The 25,953-nt window shown below is 46.1% G+C and overlaps 1 protein-coding gene across 1 annotated transcript in view; it reads right to left on the minus strand.

Moving 5' to 3' along the window:
- LOC147109026 (G protein-coupled receptor 68-like) overlaps nucleotides 1-25,626 on the minus strand; it is an 81,807-nt gene extending 56,181 nt beyond the window's left edge. Inside the window, exon 1 of the mRNA XM_086002592.1 lies at nucleotides 25,447-25,626. Within this exon, the coding sequence (XP_085858718.1) occupies nucleotides 25,447-25,506 (60 nt within the window). The 5' untranslated portion in view covers nucleotides 25,507-25,626. The remainder of the gene's footprint in view (nucleotides 1-25,446) is intronic.
- Between the last annotated feature and the right edge of the window lie 327 nt (nucleotides 25,627-25,953).

The following is a 25,953-nucleotide window of genomic DNA, read 5'->3' on the forward strand; positions in this document are numbered from 1 at the left end:
AGCCATCAGATCTTTTATTAACATTATTGATCTGATGGCTTTTTCACATAAAACATCAAATTTCACCCAAGTGACTACCCTTGTGACTATTTGTGCAGTATCTTTCTCTTATGCGTGCTCCTACGTGGTGCTTCCCCTGTGGCTTCAGCAGATGTGGAGGCCCCTTGCTCACTTTCCTGCTGCTCCTGTCTCAACACCTTTGGCGGGCGTCCTCTGGGGTTGCGAACCTGTGAGGGCTCGTCAATAGTCTGCTGCTCCTGTGGCCGTGCAGGGGTTGAGACGCCGATCTCAGCTGGGTGTCAACTCTGGTGGGGCTCTGACCGAGGGCTCTGCAGTGGCATGTAAGTGTGAGCACTTGGAGAGGAGCCTCCACTTCCTTAATGTCTGCCACCAACTTCCCTCTCATGGGTCAGGTCCCCCTCAGCGCTTGCAAGTGGCTTGAGAGCACCTTGTTGCACATCAGGGGGGCCATGGGGACCCGTATCTGCACTGGCAGTCCTACTCAGAAGGACTTCCATGAAGGTCTGGTTTCTCTGCTCAATAGATGCCCATCGCTCCTCCAGTGATGTCATTCTGTTCTGAGCACTCACCATGTTTTCTGCACTCTGGCGACTTATCACCTCCATGGAGGTTGCCATCCTTTCCATGGTGATGCGTTCATGCGCCAATGATTCCACAAAGGCTCTGCTCATATTCGCTATGGACTCCTCCATTCGCTCCACACTCGCAGCGACCCTGGAAACAAAACCTGCCAGAGACTCCTGCATCTGTTCCTGGAGTTCCAGCACCGCTGATCTTGTGGATGGACCCAGAGGCAGAGGGTCGACATGCAGCTGAGCCAAGCTGGCAGAGTCCTGCGCCCTCCGACTAGGACTCTCCACTGCTGTCCCTGTCTCCACAATCTGCTGATGCTCACTTGTGAGCTGTGATACACCAGGTGACAATATTACTCTATGTCCCGAAAGGCCCACCAAGGTGTGAGTGTCTGCGCTGGTGCTGGGTGCGGTGAATTCTGCTGACGCTGCGCCCTCAGAGGTTGCAGCTTCCTCTGAGGAGTCTGGAAGATCAGGCTCTTCCTCCTGGACAGTGGGGATGGGGGCTCTCGATGGTCCTGTGGGGGAGTAAAGGAAAGAGTTAGAGATGTGAGCTCAAAGTTACATACTCATTGCATATTGCAGATGATCATAAGTCCATCTGTTAGAGCTTCAGAATCATTATCAGTGACTCATGCAATGTCAATGAGAGAGATGGAAAACTATTCTGTCACCAGCTTGCTGTGACGCACCCGTCTGTCCGTCCCCCACTTGTGCCTCATCCTCCAGTCCTACGATCTCCAGGACCGCCTCCTCCCAGGGGGTGAGCTGGGCTACTGAGGGTGGCCCTCCTCCTGTCCTCGCTCTTTCCCTTTTATTGTGAGCTCTCTTTTCCTGCAATGAGGGAGACAAGTGGAGGTTGAGTGAGAATGAAGGAGTGAGTGTAGAGATTCCATAGCATAGATACTTAGAAGGAGACAAAGATGGAGTGAGGTGGCAAGACCAAGGGCCCTCCCTGTGTGTTGTCAGTTGTTTTCATAGCATCAGAGTGATAGGGAGTATGAGGGCTGCATAGTCGAATAGTTATGTGAATGTGACCATAGAGAGAAAGGGAATGGATAAGGGTGCATGGATGTCAGTGTCAAGTGGGCTGTGGAGGAAGAGATTGCTAAAGCTGAGTGCTGGAGAGGAAAGGCAATGGGGATCAGATTGAGGGTGATGGGAAATTCATACTCACTTTTCCAGTACGCACAAGGTCATGAAATCTTTTTCTGCACTGTATCCAGGTTCTGCGGGTAACTGTGAAGGAGTTGACCTCCTCTGCCACTTGCAGCCACACAGCCTTGGTCTGCTGGGGAGGCTACTTCCTCCCTGATGAAGGGAAGAGCACCTCCTTATGAGATCTAGCTCCCTCAACCAGAGCCTGCAGGGCAACGTCGTCGAACCTGGGAGCAGCCCTAGGTCTGTCGCTGGCCATTGTGACTCCAGGTTCCTCTAACAGTAAATGCCAAAAGGTTGGCAGCCTGCAGAAGAAGCAAGGCTTGTTGCAGACCTTAAATGCAGCAGCAATGATGACGTCATAAGATGCAACTTTCTGACTGGAAAAACTCATTTGCCAAGGGTCCCCACACGATGGAACTCAATTGGACAATTAAGTTAAAATAGCATCAATCTCCCACATCGATTTATATTCGTGTGGATAACACAAAATGCGGATTTCACGACAACAACCCGCCCCTGAATTAAAATCCAGCCCATGATCTGTGGCAAACCTGAGGTCAAATCAATGGCAGTGGTGGAATTTCAATTCAGTTAAATCTGCAATTTAAAAGATGTATTAAAAAGACCATGGAACTATTGATTGTAGCAGCTGGTTCACCAATGTCTTTTAGGGAAGGAAATCTGTCAGCCTCACCTAGCAATGTGGTTGATTCTTAACTGGGCAATAAATGCTGGCCTTGTCAGCCATGCCCACATCCTGTGAGCAAATTAAAAAAAGCTTCTCCAGTCTCTCAACATAATTTGTTCAAGAACGGTGTAAAGATAAACCCAGCAACTACAGGCCAGTCAGTTTAACCTCGGTAGTGGGGAAGCTTTTAGAAACAATAATCAGGGGCAAAATTAACAGTCACTTGGACAAGTGCAGATTAATTAAGGAAAGCCAGCACAGATTTGTTAAAGGCAAATCGTGCTTAACTAACTTGATTGAGTTTTCTGATGAGGTAACAGAGGGTTGATTGAATTTTTCGAGGGGGTGACTAGGTGTATGGGTGAGGGTAGTGCAGTGGATGTGGTTTACATGGATTTCAGTAAGGCTTTTGATAAAGTCCCGCATAGGAGACTGGTCAGGAAGGCAAGAGCCCATGGGATCCAGGGTGCCTTGGCACATTGGATCCAAAATTGGCTTAGTGGCAGTAGGCAGAGGGTGATGGTGGAAGGTTGTTTTTGTGACTGGAAGCCTGTGTCCAGTGGGGTACCGCAGGGATCGGTGCTGGGTCCCTTGCTGTTTGTGGTCTACATTAATGATTTGGATGTGAATGTAAAAGGTATGATCAGTAAGTTCGCAGATGACACGAAAATTGGTGGGGTGGTAAATAGCGAGGCGGGAAGCCTCAGGCTACAGGACGATATAGATGGGTTGGTCAGATGGGCGGAACAGTGGCAAATGGAATTTAACCCTGAAAAGTGTGAGGTGATGCATTTTGGACGGACTAACAAGGCAAGGGAATACACAATGAATGGTAAGACCCTAGGAAAGACAAAGGATCAGAGGGACCTTGGTGTGCATGTACATAGATCCCTGAAGGCAGCAGAACAGGTGGATAAGGTGGTTAAAAAGGCATATGGGATACTTGCCTTCATTAGCCGAGGCATAGAATATAAGAGCAGGGAGATTATGATGGAGCTGTACAAAACGCTGGTAAGGCCACAGCTGGAGTACTGTGTGCAGTTCTGGTCGCCACACTATAGGAAGGATGTGATTGCATTGGAGAGGGTGCAGAGGAGATTCACCAGGATGTTACCTGGGCTGGAGCGCTTCAGCTATGAAGAAAGACTAAACAGGCTGGGGTTGTTTTCCCAGAGAAGGCTGAGGGGGGACCTGATTGAGGTGTACAAAATCATGAGGGGCATAGATAGGGTGGATAGAAAGGAACTTTTCCCCTTAGTAGAGGGGTCAATAACAAGGGGACATAGATTCAAGGTAAGGGGCAGGAGGTTTAGAGGGGCTTTGAGGAAAAACTTTTTCACCCAAAGGGTGGTTGGAATCTGGAACTCACTGCCTGAAAGGGTGGTAGAGGCAGGAACCCTCACAACATTCAAGAAGCATTTGGATGAGCACTTGAAATGCCATAGCATACAAGGCTACGGACCAAATGCTGGAAAATGGGATTAGATTAGACAGGGCTTGATGGCCGGCGCGGACGCGATGGGCCAAAGGGCCTCTTTCTGTGCTGTATAACTCTATGACTCTATGACTCTAATGCGGTTGACGTGGTGTGCATGGACTTCCAAAAGATGCACAATAGGCTTGCCAGCAAAGTTGAAGCCCATGGAATAAAAGGGACAGTGGCAGCATGGATACGGAATTGGCTCAGTGACAGGAAACAGAGAGTAGTGGTGAATGGTTGTTTTTCGGTCTGGAGGAAGGTGTACAGTGGTGTTCCCCAGGGTCGGTTCTAGGACCACTGCTTTTCTTGATATATATTAATGACTTGGACGTGGGTGAACAGGGCACAATTTCAAAATTTGCACATGACGCAAAACTTGGAAGTATAGTGAACAGTGAGGTGGATAGTGATAGACTTCAAGAGGACATAGACAGGCTGGTGGAATGGGCGGACACGTGGCAGATGAAATTTAACGTAGAAAAGTGCAAAGTGATACATTTTGGTAGGAAGAACGAGGAGAGGCAATATAAACTAAAGGGTACAATCCTAAAGGAGTTATAAACTCAGGGATATACCTGTTTATACACTGTATGAATGGAACCGCGTTTATGTGTTCAACCATAAATGTATTTTGATGCTTTGGCAACATAAGATGTACCTTATCATGCCAATAAAGCGATTTGTATTGTATTGTATTGTATTGCATGAACAGAGAGACCTGGGGGTATATGTGCACAAATTGTTGAAGGTGGCAGGGCAGGTTGAGAAAGTGGTTAAAAAAGCATACGGGATCCTGGGCTTCATAAATAGAGATATAGAGTACAAGAGCATGGAAGTTATGATGAACCTTTCTAAAACACTGGTTTGGCCTCAACTGGAGTATTGTGTCCAATTCTGGGCACTGCACTTTAGGAAGGATGTGAAGGCCTTAGAGAGGGTGCAGAAAAGATTTACGAGAATGATTCCAGGGATGAGGGTCTACAGTTGCATGGATAGACTTGAGAAGCTGGGGTTGTTATCCTTGGAGCAGAGAAGATTGAGAGGAGATTTGATAGAGATGTTCAAAATCATGAGGGATCTGGGCAGAGTAGATGGAGAGCAACTGTTCCCATTGGTGCAAGGGTCGAGAACCAGAGGACACAGATTTCAGGTGATTGGCAGAAGAACCAAAGGAGACATGAGGAAAAACTTTTTTACGCAGCGAGTGGGTAGGATCTGGAATGCCACACTGACCACAGCAGAGGAGGCTGGCAGGAGTGGCTGAGCACCTGGAGGTGGGAGATGGAGACAAGGGGACATCTCAGCAACCGGGTGACAAAATTACATATCATACAACTGCATGGCATACATCAGTCCCTCATTTAGAGGCTGATGTTAGCAGCCATTCAATGGTCATCATGTGCAAAATGGTATCTGTACCCAATCTACATATGACGTATCTAATTCATCCCTTTACTCTCCCACAGAGTAGCAAGGGCACAGAATGTACTCTGGGTGGGGGACTTCAATGTCCATCACCAAGAGTGGCTCGGTAGCACCACTACTGACCGAGCTGGCTGAGTCCTGAAGGACATAACTGCCAGTCTGGGCCTGCGACAGGTGGTGAGAGAACCAACACGAGGGAAAAACCTACTTGACCTCTGCCCTAGCTCTCTGTCCCATTGACAGTCATCTTGGTACGCAGTGACCACCGCAGTCATTGTGGAGACAAAAGTCCCGCCATCTTCACACTGGAGGACAATCTCCATCGTGTTGTGTTGGCACTACCACCCGGTGCTAAATGGGATAGATTCAGAACAGATCTAGTAGCTCAACACTGGGCATCCATGAGGCGCTCGTGGGCCATCAGCAGCAGCAGAATTGGTATTCCACCACAATCTGTAATCTCACTGGCCCAGCATATCCCTCACTTGCTACCATTACCACCAAGACAGGGGACCAACCCTGGTTCAATAAGGAGTGTACAAGAGCATACCAGGAGCAGCACCAGGCGTACCTAAAAATGAGCTGCCAACCTGGGGAAGCTGCAACACAGGACTACATGCATGCTAAAAAGCGGAAGCAGCATGCTATAGACAGGCTAAGCAATCCCACAATCAACAGATCAGATCAAAGCTCTGCAGTCCTGCCACATTCAGTCATGAATGGTGGTGGACCATTAAACTAACGGGAGGAAGAGGCTCCATGAATATCTCCATCCTCAATGATGGTGAAGCCCAGCACGTGAATGCAAAAGACAAGGCTGAAGCGTTTGCAACCATCTTCAGCCAGAAGTGCCGAGTGGATGATCCATATCGGCCTCCTCCTGAGGTCCCCACCATCACAGAAGCCAGCCTTCAGCCAATTCGATTAACTCCATGTGATATCAAGAAATGGCTGAGCGCACTGGATACAGTAAAGGCTATGGGCCCCCACAACATCCCGGCTATCGTGCTGAAGACATGTGCGCCAAAACTAGCCATGCCTCTAGCCAAGCTGCTCCAGTACAGCGACAACACTGGCATCTATCCGACAATGTGGAAAACTGCCCAGGTCTGTCCTGTCTACAAAAAGCAGGACAAATCCAATCCGACTAATTACCACCCCATCAGTCTACTCTCAATCATCAGCAAAGTAATGGAAGGTGCAATCAACAGTGCTATCAAGCAGCACTTACTCACCAATAACCTGCTCACTGATGCCCAGTTTGGGTTCAGCCAAGACCACTCGGCTCCTGACCTCATTATAGCCTTGGTCCAAACATGGACAAAGGAGCTGAATTCCAGAGGTGAGGTGAGAATGACTGCCCTTGACATCAAGGCAACCTTTGAACAAGTGTGGCATCAAGGAGCCCTAGTAAAACTGAAGTCAGTGGGTATCGGGGAAAACGCTCCATTGGCTGGAGTCATACCTAGCACAAAGGAAGATGGTTGTGGTGGTTGAAGGTCAATCATCACAGCCCCAGGCCATCGCTGCAGGAGTTCCTCAGGGCAGTGTCCTAGGCCCGTGTCCTAGGCCCAACTATCTTCAGCTGTTTCATCAATGACCTTCCCCCCAACATAATGTCAGAAATGGGGATGTTCACTGATGACTGCACAGTGTTCAGTGCCATTCACAACTCCTCAGATAATGAAGCAGTCAGCATGCGACAAGACCTGGACGATGTTCAGGTTTGGTCTGATAGGTGGCAGGTAACATTCGTGCCACACAAGTGCCAGGCAATGACTATCTGCAACACGCAAGAGTTTAACCACCTCCCCTTGACATTCAACGGTATTACCATCGCTGAATCCCCCACCAACAACATCCTGGGGGTCACCATTGACCAGAAACTTAACTCGACCAGCCACATAAATACTGTGGCAACAAGAACAGGTCAGAGGCTGGGTATTCTGCGTCAAGTGTCTCACCTTCTGACTCCCCAAAGGCTTTCCACCATCTACAAGGCACAAGTAAGGAGTGTGATGGAATACTCTCCACTTGCCTGGATGAGTGCAGCTCCAACAACACTCGAAGCTCGACACCATCCAGGACAAAGCAGCCTGTTTGATTGGCACCCCATCCACCACCTTACACATTCACTCCCTCCACCACCGGCGTACCGTGGCTGCAGTGTGTACCATCTACAAGATGCACTGCAGCAACGCGCCAAGGCTTCTTCGGCAGCACCTCCAAAACCCGCGACCTCTTCTAGCTAGAAGGACAAGGGCAGCAGACGCATGGGAACACCACCACCTCCAAGTTCCCCTCCAAGTCACACACCATCCTGACTTGGAAATATATCGGCCGTTCCTTCATCGTCGCTGGGTCAAAATCCTGGAACTCCCTCCCTAACAGCACTGTGGGAGCACCTTCACCACACGGGGCTGCAGCGGTTGAAGAAGGCGGTTCACCACCACCTTCTCGAGGGGTAACTAGGGATGGGCAATAAATGCTGGCCTTGCCAGCGACGCCCAGATTCCATAAACGAATATAAAATAAGATTGACAGACGTGGTTCCCGAGCTGCGTGAATCGCGTGGCCATGCACGGGGATTTAAAAAGTAGAGGGAAAAAGACTCTTAAGTGTCTGTAAACAAGGTTGTAATGATTTCAATTAGGTCGCCCGCCTCTGCTGGTCGGGTCACTGCCGCACCGGCAAACGCGCCCGATGGAAAGGCTCATGGGGGCGGGATGACGGCGGGTTCCTGACCCACTCTCACTTTTTTCAAATTTCCCACCCAACGCACCTCCATTCCCGCCCGCACGGACCCCAGAAAATTCCGGCCTGTATATTTCCCTCCAGTCTGAAAAAACAACGGTTCACCGTTATTCTCTGTTTTTTGTCTTTTAGCCAATTTTATATCCACGCTGTCACGGCCCCTTTAATCCCATGGGCTTCAAAGTGATTCATTGCACATATAACACTTTGATGCTAAATAAATGCAAGTTTAGACTCCAGAGACTTGAGCACATAATCTAGGCTGACACTCCAGTGCAGTGCTGAGGGAGTGCTGCACTCTCTGAGGTACCGTCTTTCGGATGAGACATTAAACCGAGGCCCCATCTGCCCTCTCAGGTGGACGTAAAAGATCCCATGGCATTATTCGAAGAAAGGCAGGGGAGTTATTCCCAGTGTCCTGCCACTAGTTATCCCTCAATCAACATTTTTTTTTAAAAACCAGATTATCTGGTAATTTTCACATTGCTGTTTGTGGGAGCTTGCTGTGCGCAAATTGACTACCACGTTTCCTACATTACAACAGTGACTACATTCAAAAAGTACTTCATTGGCTGTAAAGCACTTTGGGACGTTCTGAGGTTGTGAAAGGCGCTATAGAAATCCAAGTTCTTTATTTTTTTTAATTTCTTTATTTGCTTATTTATTGATCTCCTGTTCCTAATTCCTCGTCTCTCTCTTTGTAGCTTTTTACCATGTGATTATACTTGTTACTTTTCATCTACTCGCCTTCTCTAATTCCAATTTGAATATTTCCCAACTGAAGTCAGTAACAGGTGCCCTAATTTCCTCATGTCATATCTGTTTCGTTCTATTACATTGGCCCCAAACACTTCACAACTTCGACCCAATTACCCCAATTTTCAGAGTTGTCTGTATTGAAACCGAGACTCATTGCACCATCTACTCTAATTCATTCTTCCCAAGGATTTGAAACTCACTGTACTGGGGAGCAGGGAGCCTGTGTCAATCAGCGAGCACAGGGCTGCTGTGTGAGGCAAGGGAGGAGATTGCAGGGGCTCTGACACAAATTTTCAGAACCTCTCTGGCCACAGGGGAGGTGCCAGATGACTGGAGAACAGCTAATGTAATACCATTGTTCAAGAAGGGTAGTAGGGATAAACCAGGGAATTACAGGCCAGTGAGCCTAACATCAGTGGTAGGGAAATTATTGGAAAAAATTCTGAGGGACAGAATTAGTCTCCACTTGGAGAGGCAAGGATTAATCAAGGATAGTCAGCATGGCCTTGTCAGGGGGAGATCATGTCTAACCAATTTGATTGAATTTTTCGATGGGGTGACTAGGTGTGTGGATGAGGGTAGTGCAGTTGATGTGGTCTACATGGACTTCAGTAAGGCTTTTGACAAAGTCCTTCATGGGAGACTGGTCAAGAAGATGAGAGTCCATGGGATCCAGGGCAATTTGGCACATTGGATCCAAAATTGGCTTAGTGGCAGGAGGCAGAGGGTGATGGTTGAAGGTTGTTTGTGTGACTGGAAGCCTGTGTCCAGTGGTGTACCGCAGGGATCGGTGCTGGGTCCCTTGCTGTTTATAGAGTACATTAATGATTTAGCTATGAATGTAGGAGGTATGATCAGTAAGTTCGCAGATGACACGAAAATTGGTGGAGTGGTAAATAGCGAGGAGGGAAGCCTCAGGATACAGGATGATATAGATGGGTTGGTTAGATGGGCAGAACAGTGGCAAATGGAATTTAACCCTGAAAAGTGTGAGGTGATGCATTTTGGGAGGACTAACAAGGCAAGGAAATACACAATGAATGGTAGGACCCTAGGAAGGACAGAGGATCAGAGGGACCTTGGTGTGCATGTACATAGATCCCTGAAGGCAGCAGGACAGGTAGATAAGGTGGTTAAAAAGGCATATGGGATACTTGCCTTCATTAGCCGAGGCATAGAATATAAGAGCAGGGAGGTTATGATGGAGCTGTACAAAACGCTAGTTAGGCCACAGCTGGAGTACTGTGTGCAGTTCTGGTCGCCACACTATAGGAAGGATATAATTGCATTGGAGAGGGTGCAGAGGAGATTCACCTGGATGTTACCTGGGCTGGAGCGCTTCAGCTATGAAGAGAGATTGGACAGGCTGGGGTTGTTTTCCTTAGAGCAGAGAAGGCTGAGGGGGGACCTGATTGAGGTGTACAAAATTATGAGGGGCATAGATAGGGTAGATAGAAAGGAACTTCTCCCCTTAGTAGAGGGGTCAATAACCAGGGGGACATAGATTCAAGGTAAGGGGCAGGAGGTTTAGATGGGATCTGAGGGAAAACTTTTTCACCCAGAGGATGGTTGGAATCTGGAACTCACTGCCTGAGAGGGTGGTAGAGGCAGGAACCCTCACAACCTTCAAGAAGCATTTAGATGAGCACTTGAAATGCCATAGCCTACAAGGCTAGGGACCAAGTGCTGGAAAATGGGATTAGAATAGACAGGGCTTGATGGCCGGCGCGGACACGATGGGCTGAAGGGCCTCTTTCTGTGCTGTATAACTCTATGACTCTATGGCTGACTTGGACTTAGTGCGGGACAGGATATGGACAGCAGCTTTTTGGACAAGTCAGAGATCATGAAGAGTGGGGGATAGAAAGCCAGCAAAGAGAATGAAGGAGGTGAAAAAGCATTGCTCATTGCCCTTGATACTCATCATTTCTTCCTATTAGCATAGCCTTGAATCCATTCACTGCTTCCAGGCCTGTCAGCAACTCCTATCTCATTTCTAATCATCTCCTCTACTAGCTGAGACAGTTAGAATCATAGAATTATACAACACAGAAGGAGACCATTTGGCCCATCGTGCCTGTGCCGGCTCTTTGAAAGAACTATCCACTTAGTCCCACTCCCCTGCTCTTTCCCCGTAGCCTGAGAAATTTTCCTCTTCAAGTATTTATCCAATTGCCACTTGGAAAGTTACTACCGCCCTTTCAGGCAGCGCATTCCAGATCACAACAACTCACTGCGTTAAAATTTCTTTTCCCTCATCTCCTCTCTGGTTCTTTTGAGAATTACCGTAAATCTGTGTCCTCTGGTTACCAACCCTTCTGCCACTGGAAACAGTTTCTCTTTATTTACTCCAACAAAACCCTTCGTGATTTTGAACCTCTCTCTCAAATCTCCCCTTAACCTTTGCTATAAGGAGAACAGCCCCAGTTTCTCCAGGTAACTTCTGCTGCTTGAACCTCCACTCTTTACTGGAGTCACGTATCTACCTGCTGCTCATGTACCTTTGTCCCTCGCTTATTTTCCATTTCTTCTAAGTAATGAGCTCTGTTCTTTAACGCACACTTAACTATCATTTAATCAGGTGTTAGCAGCACTGTTCGTTGCACACAAAGTTGAGGCAGAAACATTTTCAGATGAGCTGATGGCTTCTGAGAATTGCAAATGCAGGAGTGTTTATTTCCTGTTTCTGCTAAAATGAAGTTAAAAAAAAAAAAATTCTTCAAAGCATCTTTCTGGGTCATGCCCGATAGTTGTCCTGTGTGATATTTGTCTTCTTCAGGAATAGTTGTACATCTTACTTTTGAGATAAAAAATCAAATCAAATCAACTTTTTATTGTCATTGTTAGTGCACAAGTGCAGTACAACGAAATGTAGGCTTGCGGCCTACATCCTTGAGATAAGGACATTGTTCCTGCTCTGAATGCATGAACTGGCCTTTTCTCAGCTCGCCTGTCACTGTAGTTGCAATATTGCCAGGTTAGGAACTAAAACAGGAAGTGGGGTTTGGAATAGTTATGCGCATTACATAATTTATGGAATTACAGTGAGATTCCCATAGTTATCAAAAAGGCAAATGGAATGTTGGCCTTTATTTCAAGGGGGATGGAGTATAAAAGCAGGGAAGTCCGGCTTCAACTGTACAGGGTATTGGCGAGACCACACCTTGAGTACTGCGTACAGTTTTGGTCTCCTTATTTAAGGAAGGACATACTTGCACTGGAGGCAGTTCAGAGACGATTCACACGGTTGATTCCTGAGGTGAGGGGTTTGGCTTATGAGGAAAGGTCGAGCAGGCTGGGCCTATACTCATTGGAATTTAGAAGAATGAGCGGTGATCTTATTGAAACATACAAGATACTGAGGGGGCTCGACAAGGTAGATGCAGAGAGGATGATTCCCCTCGTGGGGAAATCTAGAACTCGGGGGCATAGTTTCAGAATAAAGGGTCGCCCTTTTAGAACTGAGATGAGGAGGAATTTCTTCCCTCAGAGGGTCGTAAATCTGTGGAATTCTCTGCCCCAGAGAGCTGTGGAGGTTGGGTCATTAAATACATTTAAGATGGAGATAGACAGATCTTTGCAAGATAAGGGAGTGAAGGGTTATGTGGAGCGGGCAGGGACGTATCTTTGAGCCCAAGATCAGCCATGATCTTATTGAATGGCGGAGCAGTCTCGAGGGGTTAAGTGGCCTATTCCTGCTCCATTTCTTATGTTTTTATGTTAGGATTTTACCATGGATACTGCACCGATGTGACAATTTTTAGCCTGTTTGTGGATGAGTTACAGTGCCTAGCTATGTTCTGTAGCTATGAAGGCAGTTTCCAGTTTGTTTTTGTTTGTTTAGGCTGAATCTCCCTCTGTTAGTCTTGCAGTCAACAGCATCTGGCTTCATGCGCGTCCCCCAATCCCTTCGCTCCACCATTGGCGGCCGTGCCTTCAGCTACCTGGACCCTAAGCCCTGGAATTCGCTCCCCAAACCTCTCCGCCTCGCTCTCCTCCTTTAGGACACTCCTTAAAACCTACCTCTTTTGGTCACCTGTCCTAATGTCTCCTTATGTGGCTCGGTGTCAAATAGGCGTCTGATTTACGCACCTGTGAAGCGCTTCAGATGTTTTTAGCACATCAAAGGCGCTGTACAAATGCAAATTGTTGTTGTTGAGAGCCTGCTCGATCTGTGTACACAGTGACATGAATAGAATCATAGAATCACAGAATAGTACAGCACAGAAGGAGGCCAGTGAGCCTGCAGTGACTCTTTCGAAGAGTAAGCCAGTCAGTCCCGCTCCCTGCTCCTCCCCCATATCCCTGCAATTTTTTCTCCTTCAACTACTTATCCAATGCCCTTTTGAAGGCTACCATTGAATCTGTTTCCATCACCCTATAAGAATATAAGAACATAAGAAATAGGAGCAGGAGCCGGCCATACGGCCCCTCGAGCCTACTCCGCCATTCAATAAGATCATGGCTGATCATCGACCTCAACTCCACTTTCCCGCCTGATCTCCATATCCCTTGATTCCTTTAATATCCAAAAATCCATCTATCTCAGCCTTGAATATATTCAATGACTCAGCATTCATAGCCCTCAGGGGCAGAGAATTCAGGCAGTGCATTCCAAATTCTAACCGCTGGTTACGTAAAAAAGTCTTTCCTCATGTCTCCTCCTAATCGATAGGAGAATAAAAGACTCCAATCCCCAGACTGGAGACAGTCAGGCCCCACATCAAACACAAAATTCAGCCCCTACCCCTTTTCATGCAAATGAACTCCGGGAATTTCCTCCGGGTTACTCCTGATCAGTCAGAAGATCGGTAGAAATCCCGGTTGATAGGAAGTTTCCGACAATCAGGAAATTTCCGGCAGATGTTCCTGTGCGTTATAGTTTTGTTTTGATTATTGTCGCGGGCAATGGTTTTTATTTCCAGTACAGGAAAATTTACCATTTTGACAGTCGGAAGAGCCAGAAGTTGCTGTTGGATGATGGCCAACGCTTGCTCGATGGCCCAGAATTTGCGGTCCTGATGACGGCGAACTGGCAGCGTTTGGCGTCATTCCGCCTTTGGAACTGACCGCAATTTCAGGATTTAACGCACGCACGGCCTAACGCGGAAATCCTGAAGTTGCAGCCTGTCATTCACTGCTCCGTCACAGGCTGCGCGGTGCCCACCCTCCCCCGTCCACAGAATCAGTGAAATCTCTCAAATCAGGGAAACTGACGAAAACTTCTGCTCTTCCGCAGTAAGTACGCTGTTATATCCCCCACTAAAAGTTAGACCCAAAGGGATTAGGTGTAACTGGGATTTTAACAGTGTATTGACTGCTGGGTACGGTAGCATAGCGGTTATGTTACTAGGCTAGTAATCCAGAGGATAACAACAGAAAATGCTGGAAAAACTCAGCAGGCCAGGCAACATCCGTGGAGAGAGAAACTAGTAATCCTTGAACTAGTAATCCAGAGGCCTAGACTAATGATCCAGAGACATGAGTTCAATTCCCACCACGGCAACTGGGGAATTTAAATTTAGTTAATTCTGGAATTAAAAAGCTAGTTTCAGCAATGGTGACCAGATTGTCATAAAAACCCATCTGGTTCACTGGTGTCCTTTAGGGAAGGAAATCTGCCGACCTTACCCGGTCTGGCCCATATGTGACTCCAGACCCACAGCAATGTGGTTGACTCTTAACTGCCCTCTGAAATGGCCGAGCAAGACACTCAGTTGTACTAAGCCACTGTGGCAAAGTCAGTACTGCGGGAGTACCTTCACCTCACGGACTGCAGCGGTTCAAGAAGGCGGCTCACCACCACCTTCTCAAGGGGCAAATGCTGGCTTCGCCTCTGACCGCAAATTCTGGGCCAATATGTTTGAATGATTCCTCTGTCTGCTACTTTAATGGGGGGGATTTAAATAGGTTAACCCCTCTATTGAAACAGCAGACAGAGAAACGTCACACAAGCGCACTAAACACTCATCTCCCATTATCACCAAGAATAATTTCTCGCTTCATGTGCTGGGAAATGTTTGAAGTGCACAGTATCTAAAGGTGTGAAAAGAGGTTGATGTTGGGGTGTGATCCTTTATCAGATTCAGTTCTATGGTTCTGTCTAGATGTTAACTGTGACTCTCGCCTGAGTCAGAAGGTTGTGGGTTCCAGACTCTATTTGCGTCACTCTGGTAGAATCAGCGCACTTTATTATATCCACCAACAGGAAATTGAAGGCAATGCACTCAACTGGAGCAAAATCCTGCGGATGCTGGAAATCTGAAACAGAAACAGAAAATGTTGGAAATGCTCAGCAGGTCAGGCAGCATCCGTGGAGAGAGAAAACAGAGTTAACGTTTCAGGTCGATGATGAAACGTTAACTCTGTTTCTCTCGCCACAGATGCTGCCTGACCTGCTGAGTATTTCCAGCATTTTCTGTTGTTATTACAATGTCTGCAAAATCCTAACAACCTCCATCAAATCACCTTCTATATTACAGGGAATGCAAGTCTAGTTTGTTACATCCGAGTCCACAGCACAGAAGCAGGCCATTCAGCCCAACAGGACCATGCCGATGTTTATGCTCCACATGAACTTCTTCACAACCCTCTTCATCTCACCCCAGCAACGTAACATTCTATTCCTTTCTCCCTCATGTATTTCTCTAGCTTCCCCTTAAATCCATCTATCCTATTCGCCTTAGCCACTTCCCACATTCTCAGCACTCTCTGGGTAAAGAAGTTTCTCCTGAATTTCCTGTTGGATTTATTAGTTTATGTAATTTCTCCTCATTTGTTAACCCTGGGAGTGCTGGTAGCATTCTGGTGAATCTGCGCTGCACTCCTTCCGAGGCCAGTATGTCCTTCCTAAGGTGTGGTGCCCAGAACTGTACACAGTGCACCAGGTGTGGTCTACCCAGGGCTTTGTATAGCTGCAGCAAAACTTCCTTCCCTTTATATTCTAACCCTCTCCTATAAAGGCAAACATTCCATTAGCCTTTTTGAATCATTTTTGTACCTGACTACTACATTTTAGTGATCTGTGTACATGGACCCCTAAATCTCTTTGGATCTCCGCTGTTCCTAGCTTTTCACCATTTAGATAATACACAGATCGATCCTTTTTTGGCCCAGAATGGATGACCTCACACTTACCTGTGTTGAAATCCATCTGCCACAGTTTTGCCCACTCACCTCATCTCTTGATGTCTCTTTGTAATTTTATACTCCCGTCTAAACTACTTACGATACCACCAATCATTGGCTGGAAAATCAATTGATTAGCGCTGGCTGTTAAGGTTGGTTTGGAAGAAAAACTGGCGGACGTCACGCTTCCGGCGCCGATCGTGGCAGCCGCCATTTTGGGCAGGTCGGCAGCACTGCCATAGTCTGTGCCTGCTTCCCATATTTAAAAGATCCAGATCGTGACGTGTTTCCACGTGCAATGCCTGAATTGATGCACGATCTGTGATTTGGACATCGGTGCTCTCAACGCCCTCTCCAAACCACGCACGGAAGAACGTGTGTGCAGCAGTACAACAGAGCCGCACCAGCGCTTCTTAAAGGGACAAACACAACTTTCAGGTAAGTTTAGATTTTTGCTTTGGGACCGGTTTCTTTACATTTAATTGGAGTAGTGGCTTGGTGCAATACATTCAATACATTTAAAAAGTTGTTAGTGTGCTGGGAGTACTGCTGGACGTTTACAAGGCTTTGGCTTGTAAAGGAAGGCCTCTGAGAACATCACTTGCTCCCAGTCCTGGGAGTTCTAGTTGCAGTCCCCCTTGAGCTGCAGCATAACATGGAGATGGAGCAAAGGCAGCAAAGGGAATAAGCTGCTCGCAGAGGGAGGAGGAAGAGGAGGAGGAAGAGGAGGAGGAGGAAGAAGAATAAGCAGAAGAGAAAAAAGCAGAAGAGGAGGAATCAAAAGGAAGGAGGCAACCCAGACAGCCCCTTTCTGGCCAGGATATCCGGGATCGAATCATCCACCTGCTGTACCAGTGAACACAACCGCAATTCCCCTTTCAACATTTGTCCAACACCTTACCTTCCCTCTGTTACTGACCATCACAGCGTCCTATGGGCACAATGCTGAAATAAAAGCCACCACAAAGCAAACTTTCCAATCAAACTTTATCCATATATGCATCCAATATTAGATCAAAAATAACAACAGAAAATGCTGGAAAAACTCAGCAGGTCAGGCAACATCCGTGGAGAGAAATTTGAGTTGACGTTTCGGGTTGGACCCTTCTTCAAAACTGGAAAGAAAAGAAACTAGATCAAAGGCAGGGCTGCGATCGGACAAAAGAATAAAAGAAACAAAAGAAGTAAAAGAGATTAGAAGCTAGACGAGATGGTAATAGGCTGGGATTAGGTGTAAAGTGTACTGGCAGGGCAAAAGATAGCTGCCAGGTGTGAGAGAGAAACAAAAGGAAAGGGGGGGGGGGGGGAAAGGAGTGGAACAATTACAAGAGAAAATGAAATGGGGGCCGAGCTTATGATCTGAAATTGTTGAACTCAATATTGAGTCCGGAAGGCTGCAGAGTGCCTAATCGGAAGATGAGGTGCTGTTCCTCAAGTTTACGTTGAGCTTCCGTGGAACAATACAAGAGGCCAAGGACGGTGAGGTCCGAGTGGGAATGGAGCGGTGAATCAAAAAATCAACTAATCACCCTTGTGCATTCCCTTAGTGAGTGTCTTGTGTGTGCCTTTGTCTATCCTAGTGTTCTTACGCAGTGCTGCCCCAGTGGCTGCAGCATGGCTGGTGGAAGGCTGCTGACTTTCAGTGGGGGACACTGCAGATGGCCTTGCAGGACGACCTCGAGGAGCTGGTGGCTGGGAGTGTGAAACCGAGTGATTGTTTCTTCTTCTTCTTCACTCTCCTCTCCCTCTTCTTGTTGACCCACTGGCTGGGCAGGCTGGATTTCTTGGCTGTCGGAAAGGGTAGGGTTGTGGTGAGGGGAGGGGGGGGAAAGCAAGACATGCATGCTACACCATGTGCAGTTTGTACATCAGGAACTATTGTGGGGTGAGGGGGGAAGTGGGATGTCAGAAGGAGGGTAACGTATGAGGATACCGGTATCCTGTATTCCTTTAGCCCCGCCGCTGGCCAAAGGGCTCAGCCATGCCCTTGCCAAGAATGGCCAGCACTGTCTCCTCCAAGGGGGTGAGATGAAGCTAGGAATGTGAGGTGTGCCTCATGTTTGGTAGAGATTGTTGGTACGTGAGTGATGGGGTGGGGGGGGGTGGTGGTGTTGGTTGTGCATTGAGCAGTGTGTGAGGCTAGTGGTGAAGTTGGTAGGAGATGGCATTTGAAGATGCATTCACTGATCTAGATGCACTTTTAACATTTTTGATCAGCAGGAGGCAGCTCACCTTTAAGAGGATAGCAAAATACTGCGGATGTTGGAAATCCGAAATAACAACAGAAAATGCTGGAAAAACTCAGCAGGTCAGGCAACATCCGTGGACAGAAATTTGAGTTGACGTTTTGGGTCGAACCCTTCTTCAAACACCTCCGTTCAGTCCGTAAGGGTGACCCCGAGCTTCCGGTCGCCTGTCATTTTAATTCACCGCTCCATTCCTACTCGGACCTCACCGTCCTTGGCCTCTTGTATTGTTCCATGGAAGCTCAATGTAAACTCGAGGAACAGCATCTCATCTTTCGATTAGGCACTCTGCAGCCTTCCGGACTCAATATCGAGTTCAACAATTTCAGATCATAACCTCGGCCCCTATTTCATTTTTTCTTGTAATTTTTCCACTCCTTTCCCCCCCCCCCTTTCCTTTTGTTTCTCTCTCACACCTGGCAGCTATCTCTTGCCCTGCCAGTACACTTTACACCTAATCTCAGCCTATTACCATCTCGTCTAGCTTCTAATACCTTTTATTGTCTCTTTTTTACTTCTTTTGTTTCTTTTATTCTTTTGTCCGATCGCAGCCCTGCCTCCGATCTATCTTTTCTTTCCAGTTTTGAAGAAGGGTTCGACCCGAAACGTCAACTCAAATTTCTGTCCACGGATGTTGCCTGACCTGCTGAGTTTTTCCAGCATTTTCTGTTGTTATTTCACCTTTAAGAGGTGCAGACTGCCTAGTGCTGAAGCCATTTAAAAAAAATTTATCTGCAGAAAGCAGCTCAGCTTTAAGAGCTGCAGACTGCCGTGAAGAGGAGCAGGCTAGCTTTGAGTAAAACTAGCCTCGCTCAAGCGATATGACCTTCGGCCCCCTGCTAAGTGCACAGCCTGTCAGCAGCGCCTTCCGCACTAGGTTGTGTGCTACAGTCATGGTAATTAGCAGGTAGCTTGAAGTTGATGAGCTGCCTGTGCTTTTTCAACGGGCATGGGCCTATCTCCCATCGCGATGCTCGTTCCCGTTTTGCAGCAGAATCCAATTTCTAGGCCATGGAAAACTTGGATATATGGCTCTCTATTGTGTAATTCGATTCATTGTGAATAGTTGAAGCCCCAACACCACTAGTCACTTCCTTTCAATTTGAGTACATACCCACAATCCCTTCTCTCTGTCTTCTACAGCCTGACCAATCTCCTAACCAGATCAATAATTTGCCTTCAATTCCATGGGCTTTAATTCTAGCTAACAGTCCTTTGTGTGGAACCTTATCGAAAGCTTTCTGGAAGTCCATATAAACTACATCCATAGACATTCCCAGTCTACCACTTTATGTACAACCTCAAGAAATTCAATTAGTTTTGTTAGATGTGACCTACCCGTTACAAATCCATGTCGGCTCTCTCTCATCAGTTCAAATTTCTCTAAGTGCTCAGTCACTCTGTCCTTAATTGCAGATTCCAATAGCTTCCCCACACCACATGTTAGACTAACAGGTCTATGATTTTCTGATTTCTCTCTCTCACCTTTTTTAAATAATGGAGTTATACTTGTAACTTTCCAATCTGAAGGGACAATTCCTGAATCGCGAGAGCTTTGGAAGATTGTGGCTAAACATCTGCAATTTCCTCACCGACTTCCTTTAAAACCCTGGGGTGGAAACCATCAGGTCCTGGGGATTTCTCAGTCTTTAGTGCCATTATCTTTTTCTAACACTATTTTCTTGCTTACGCTAACTCTAGGCTCCAAAATGTCAGAAAATGTACCGAATAAATTGTTCCAATTTATAGTAATCTTGGATGTAATGCTTAAGTTGTCCACCAGAGGGAGACAAATGCTAAGGGGATTATAATTACTAGTCTTAAGGTAAAATTGCATTATGGGTAGAATGACATCATAGGATCCTCCATCTTCGATTGCTCGTGCAGTTGAATTGATGTGCATGCCTGTAGTTGTGAGAGCTTTGTTCTCTCCTGGTTCTGTGTAAATTAAAAGCAAAGTTTTGAGTTCCTGAAGTCTCACTTATATCCCTTATTTGGACCTTAACCACCCAGTTATAACACAATTAACATTTTCCGGGATGCCCCCAAGTCCCCCTAGAAACTCAGTCTCTTGCCTTCAGCACTCATGTCTCCCTTTAGTAAGTTCTAAATCCACCACTGCTGCCAAACTTTTGTGTTGTTTAGGTTTCTTTGCTTACAGTAAGTTGATGGAATGATGGGCTATGCCTGCAGCTTAAGGTATGGCAAACCATTCAGTCTAACCCCTCATCTTCGCGTGTTGCAAGGCCGGTATTTAGTTTGTTCTGTCAGGTTTTTGAAGCTGCTGGCCAACTTTTGCCGGTTTGCTGCATTGGTATTCATGTTGTTTCAAAGTCCAGTTACAGAGTGGCATTGCCAGAGGTCTGTGTTGTGTATGTGCCTTTAAGAGAAGAACTGATTCTATACTGCAGTACCGGCAGTGACCACCCCTGTATATAAAGCCATAGCAGGCTTCTGTATTTCAGTCTTGAGTTACTCTCTGTTCAGTAAATACCTGTTTTATTGCTCTCCTGCAGTCTGAGTATTATTGATCCTCGGACACTACAGTCTGTGCCCAGGGTTTTCCCCACTCCCCCACCTCCCAGCTTTCCCGACAGACCACAGAACAAAAAACGGAATGGAAGCTTGCTAGTGACTCAGTTGGTGAAGCCTGTGCCCAGTGTGGTACTGACTGACCAAGAAAGCCCAAAGTTCAGGCGCTGGTTGCTGCTGGCTGATCTCATGCAGGGCAGCAGTGAGAGTTTTACAAGTACAGTCAATGGCCCTGTTGATAGCAAGGGAAAGATGACTCAGTTAGGGCTCTCGCTCCCCAGCGCTATAAAGAAAGAAAGTCTTGCATTTCTACAGAACCTTTCACGACCTCAGGATGTCCCAAAGCGCTTTACACCCAATGAAGAACATTTGAAGTGTAGTCACTGTTGTAATGTAGGAAACGCGGCAGCCAATTTGCGCACAGCAAGCTCCCACAAACAGCAATGTGATAATGACCAGATAATCTGTTTTAGTGATGTTGGTTGAGGGGTAAATATTGGCCAGGACACCGGGGAGAACTCCCCTGCTCTCCTTCGAATAGTGGCTGACATGAATCAGTCATTCATGAAAGAAAGACTTATGAAATAATACTGAGCGGCCTACGGGTGGCGCTGTCCTGGGAGAGTATAAATACTTGGGCACGGGCCCAGCTTGCGCAGGACATTCTTAACAGGAACTAGTGAAGGACACAACTAGACCTCCATGTTGTAAAACAGTTGATTAAAGCTTTGTTTAACGCTTAGACCAAGTGCCTAGTAGTTTTCTTACGTCAGTGGCCATGGGATCTTTTATGTCCATCTGAGAGAGCAGACGGTGTAATGATCAATAACATGTCATTCTAGAGTGGTACACTAGATGGAGCCGTAGAGAGCTATATATTTAGTTGTATGTGTTTAAGACTACACTACCCACGATGCACTAGGCTACCCAGAAGGCAGTAGTCAAGATGGAAGCCTGCACACAGAAGCACGTATATGGAATCTCTACAGATGCTGTACCTAGAGAACGTGTACTGAATAAATGACTAGCTAGAAGCTAGCTGTGTTCATAATAAGAATGTCTAGTTATTAATGAACATAACATGGTACCAGGATTGGTGAAGATCGGCTGAAAATTGTGAAAAGCGACATGGAGAATTTGAAGCCATCAGGAGGTTTAAATCTCACGGGAAATGTTGACTACAATTGGCGGGCTTTCAAACAACAATTCAAACTCTACATTGCTGCCATCGGATTCGGTACGAAGCCAGACGCAAGAAAAGTGGCGTTGCTGCTTACGGTTGCAGGCCCACAGGCGATAGAGATATTTAATACATTTGTATTTAATCCAGAGGAGAACAGAGAATATTTAGACGATGTGCTAAAGAAATTTGATACACATTGTTCTCCCAAAAAGAATGAAACCTATGAGAGGTATGTGTTCTGTTCAAGGACACAGCAGCAAAATGAGACTTTTGATAGCTTTGTGACTGATCTGAAACTGAAAGCACAGACATGTAATTTCTCTGAGCTGAAAGCATCCATGATTCGTGACCAAATTGTGTTTGGTATTCATGATAAAAAGGTCAGGGAACATCTGTTGAGAGAAACCGAACTAACATTGGAAAATGCTGTGAAAATATGCCAAGCCAGTGAGCTAGCTCGAAAGCATGCGAAGACTTTCAGTGAAATCAATAATGATGCTATTGTAGTAAGTGCTGCTGTCGGTGCTGTGTCCTACAAAGGGAAGAAACATGGGCAGAACAGAAATGAAAAGCAATCGGAGGAAGGAAATTTTAATTGTAAACGCTGTGGTTACAAACACCAGTTAAGACAATGCCCAGCGTTTGGAAAAATGTGCACAAAATGTCATGGAAAGAATCACTTTGCCAAACAATACTTTTCAAAAGTAAAAACAAAGAAAGGGCAACGAGTTAATGTGATTGAGGACACTGATTTAAGTGAGACATTTTTTGTAGGAATGGTGTCATGTGACAATATAGAAAAGGATACAGAAAATGTGCAGCCCTCAGGAATAAACAATGCTGAACATAATGTCAATGCAGTAAAAGAGGACAAATGGATGATCCCACTGCAGGTAAATGGAGCATTAGTTACATTGAAACTAGACACTGGGGCAAAAGCAAACTTAATCAGTATGAGTGACATTAAAAACATGAAAGAAAAGCCCAAAATACAGAAAAAGTCAGTACTACTGAAGAACTATAATGAACAGAAAATAGATAGCTTAGGTGTATGCACACTTAAAGTGACAGTCAAAGACAAAGTGCATCATCTCATGTTTTCTGTTGTGCCTGAAGGACTTGATTCACTACTGGGTGACAAAGCTTGTGAAGACTTAGAACTGGTCAAGAGAGTCTACCGTATAAACTGTGCCATAAGCGGACCAGATGACTCAGTGGATTCTGTAGTAAATAATTTCCAGGATGTGTTCAAAGGATTTGGAGTTCTACCATTCACATAGAAGATCCAGCTAAAGGAGGATGCTCAGCCAGTGGTACATGCTCCATGAAGAGTTCCAGCACCCCTGCGTGACCGGCTCAAGAATGAACTGGACAGAATGACCACACTAGGAGTCATCAGGAAAGTCGAAGAGCCAACAGACTGGGTTAACTCCATGGTATGTGTAAAGAAAAAGAACAATGATCTAAGAATATGCATGGATCCAAAGGACTTAAATGCAAACATAAAACGTGAACACTACCAGATTCCCAAGCGAGAAGAAATCACCAGTAAAATGTCAGGTGCCAGATACTTTACAAAGCTCAATGCCTCACAAGGATTTTGGCAACTAAAACTGGATGAAGAGAGCACCAAATACTGTACCTTCAACACACCATTTGGCAGGTATTGTTTCCTCAGAATGCCTTTAGGGATAATATCTGCATCTGAAATCTTTCATAGAGCAAAATTGAAGGTCTGGAAGGAGTCCGGGTCTATGTTGATGACATTATCATCTGGAGCTCCACGCTAAAAACACAAGAGACTATACAAGAGCAGATCGATGACAATGCCGCAACTGCATCTTGTCAATCACCACCAGAACAATCTCATGAAAACACATCAGACTTACCCGTGCTGAGAAGACCCACACGTGTAGTAAAAAAGCCTGATAGACTTAATCTTTGAGTATAAAGTAAAGCTTTGAAAATGTGTTGACTGTTGTGAAAATGTTTATGTTTATAGAGCACTAGCAAAAGTGTTACTGATATCATCTTTATCGTTTTTCTTGAAAGTTGATTGATATTGATTGATGTTGATTTTGTTTAACCTCAAAGGGGGGTGTAATGATCAATAACATGTCATTCTATAGTGGTACACTAGATGGAGCTGTAGCGCTGTATAGAGCTATATATTTAGTTGTATGTGTTTAAGACTACACTACCCACAATGCACTAGGCTACCCAGAAGGCAGTAGTCAAGATGGAAGCCTGCACACAGAAGCACACATGCGGAATCTCTACAGATGCTGTACCTAGAGAACGTGTACTGAATAAGTGACTAGCTAGAAGCTAGCTGTGTTCATAATAAGAATGTCTAGTTATTAATGAACATAACAGACGGGACCTCGGTTTAATGTCTCATCTGAAAGACGGTGCCTCCAACAGTGTAGCACTCCCTCACTAATGCACTGGAGCGTCAGCCTAGATTTTTGTGCTCAAGTCGCAAGCCAGTGACTCCTTTCATAAGGTGTGGACATCAGGCTATCAGGACAGGATCAGCTTGGCTCCAGGGCCTGTGTGACTCACTAACTAGGCTCACACATGAGGAATGGACGAGATAGCGAAGGTAGCTGGCACCCATGGAACATGTACCCAAGTACCTCAGGAATAGAGGAGAACATTTAAAAAAAGAAATCTAAGAAGGAAGTCCCCCCGAGACACTTTCAGGCGCAGAATAAACAATGATAACAACAACTTGCATTTATATAGCTCCGTTAACGTAGTAAAACGTCCTAAGGCGCTTCACAGGAGCGTAATCGCACCCAAAAAAATGACACCGAATCACATAAGGAGATATTAGGACAAGTGACCAAACACTTGGTCAAAGAGGTAGGTTTTAGGGAGTGTCTTAAAGGAGGAGAGAGAGGTAGCGAGGTGGAGAGGTTTAAGGAAGGAATTCCAGCACTCAGGGCCCAGGCAGCTGCCACTTTTGGCACCGTAATTGATGAAAATTTAAATTAAAACAAAATATATACACAGCCATGCTGTACGAGAACTGCTTAAAATCCTTTCCAGTGTATTGGGGTAATTTTCCCATTATGTGTTTCCATTACGAAGCCTTGCCATCTGGCAACACGCACCGGAAACTCGGGCACACGCAGCACACAATTTTCTGACCAGAAATCGTGCACTGTGTGCTGATAAAATACTGTTAGGTTGTTTTGGCAGATGAAGCTGATACGCGGAACAGTGAAGGCAAAAGACAACCTTTCACAGTTGCAAGAAGTGAAAGTCACGCATCTGAGAATTTCTATCCCCATGCTCGCTAGCCTGTGATTTTTCCTCCCGTTGCTTTTGACGGACAGGCTCGTCAAGGGCGAGTGAATGCAAAAAACAGGACATCCCAGCTCAAGTCTCAGAATCGACAATCTAAAATGCAAGGAAGTCTGTTGGTTTGGCAGAAGCTGGTTTAAGTTCACTACACCTGGCCAAATCCTGTCTAAGGCTAAAACACTTACCATAGACGTCCGGTTCTCCCAATCCTGCCCATTCCATGTAGTTTCTATCCCTTCGAGCATGCTTTCAAGACTATTAGTGAAGGAACCCAAGTGTTTGCCGATGATGGGCAGGAAGCAGATGTGTCTTTCACAATTGGCTGTGTGGAAGCCAGATAAAACAGGAAGCCACTCTGCAAAAAAAAAAAGAATACTGTGCTGATCATTTGCAATATGTAACTAGAAAAGGGATGTTAGAATGTACCCAGTGGCTTTATGAGTGAATGGACTGTCAGGTGGCAGTGCTGAGACGTGAGGGGGAATTGTAACTCCCTCTGCCCAGCTGAAACTAGGTAGAATGGGAGTTAAAATTGTGCCTGTGCTCACTGACCTACATTGGCTCCCGGTCCGGCAATGCCTCAGTTTTAAAATTTTAATCCTCGTTTTCAAATCCCTCCGCCCCTCCCTCTCTGTGACCTCCTCCAGCCCAAAACACTCCGAGATCACTGCCCTCCTCCAAATCACTCTACC

Source organism: Somniosus microcephalus, chromosome 12 (genome assembly GCF_052327205.1).
Source record: "Somniosus microcephalus isolate GS21.2 chromosome 12, FLI_Smic_1.0, whole genome shotgun sequence".
NCBI lineage: Eukaryota > Metazoa > Chordata > Chondrichthyes > Squaliformes > Somniosidae > Somniosus > Somniosus microcephalus.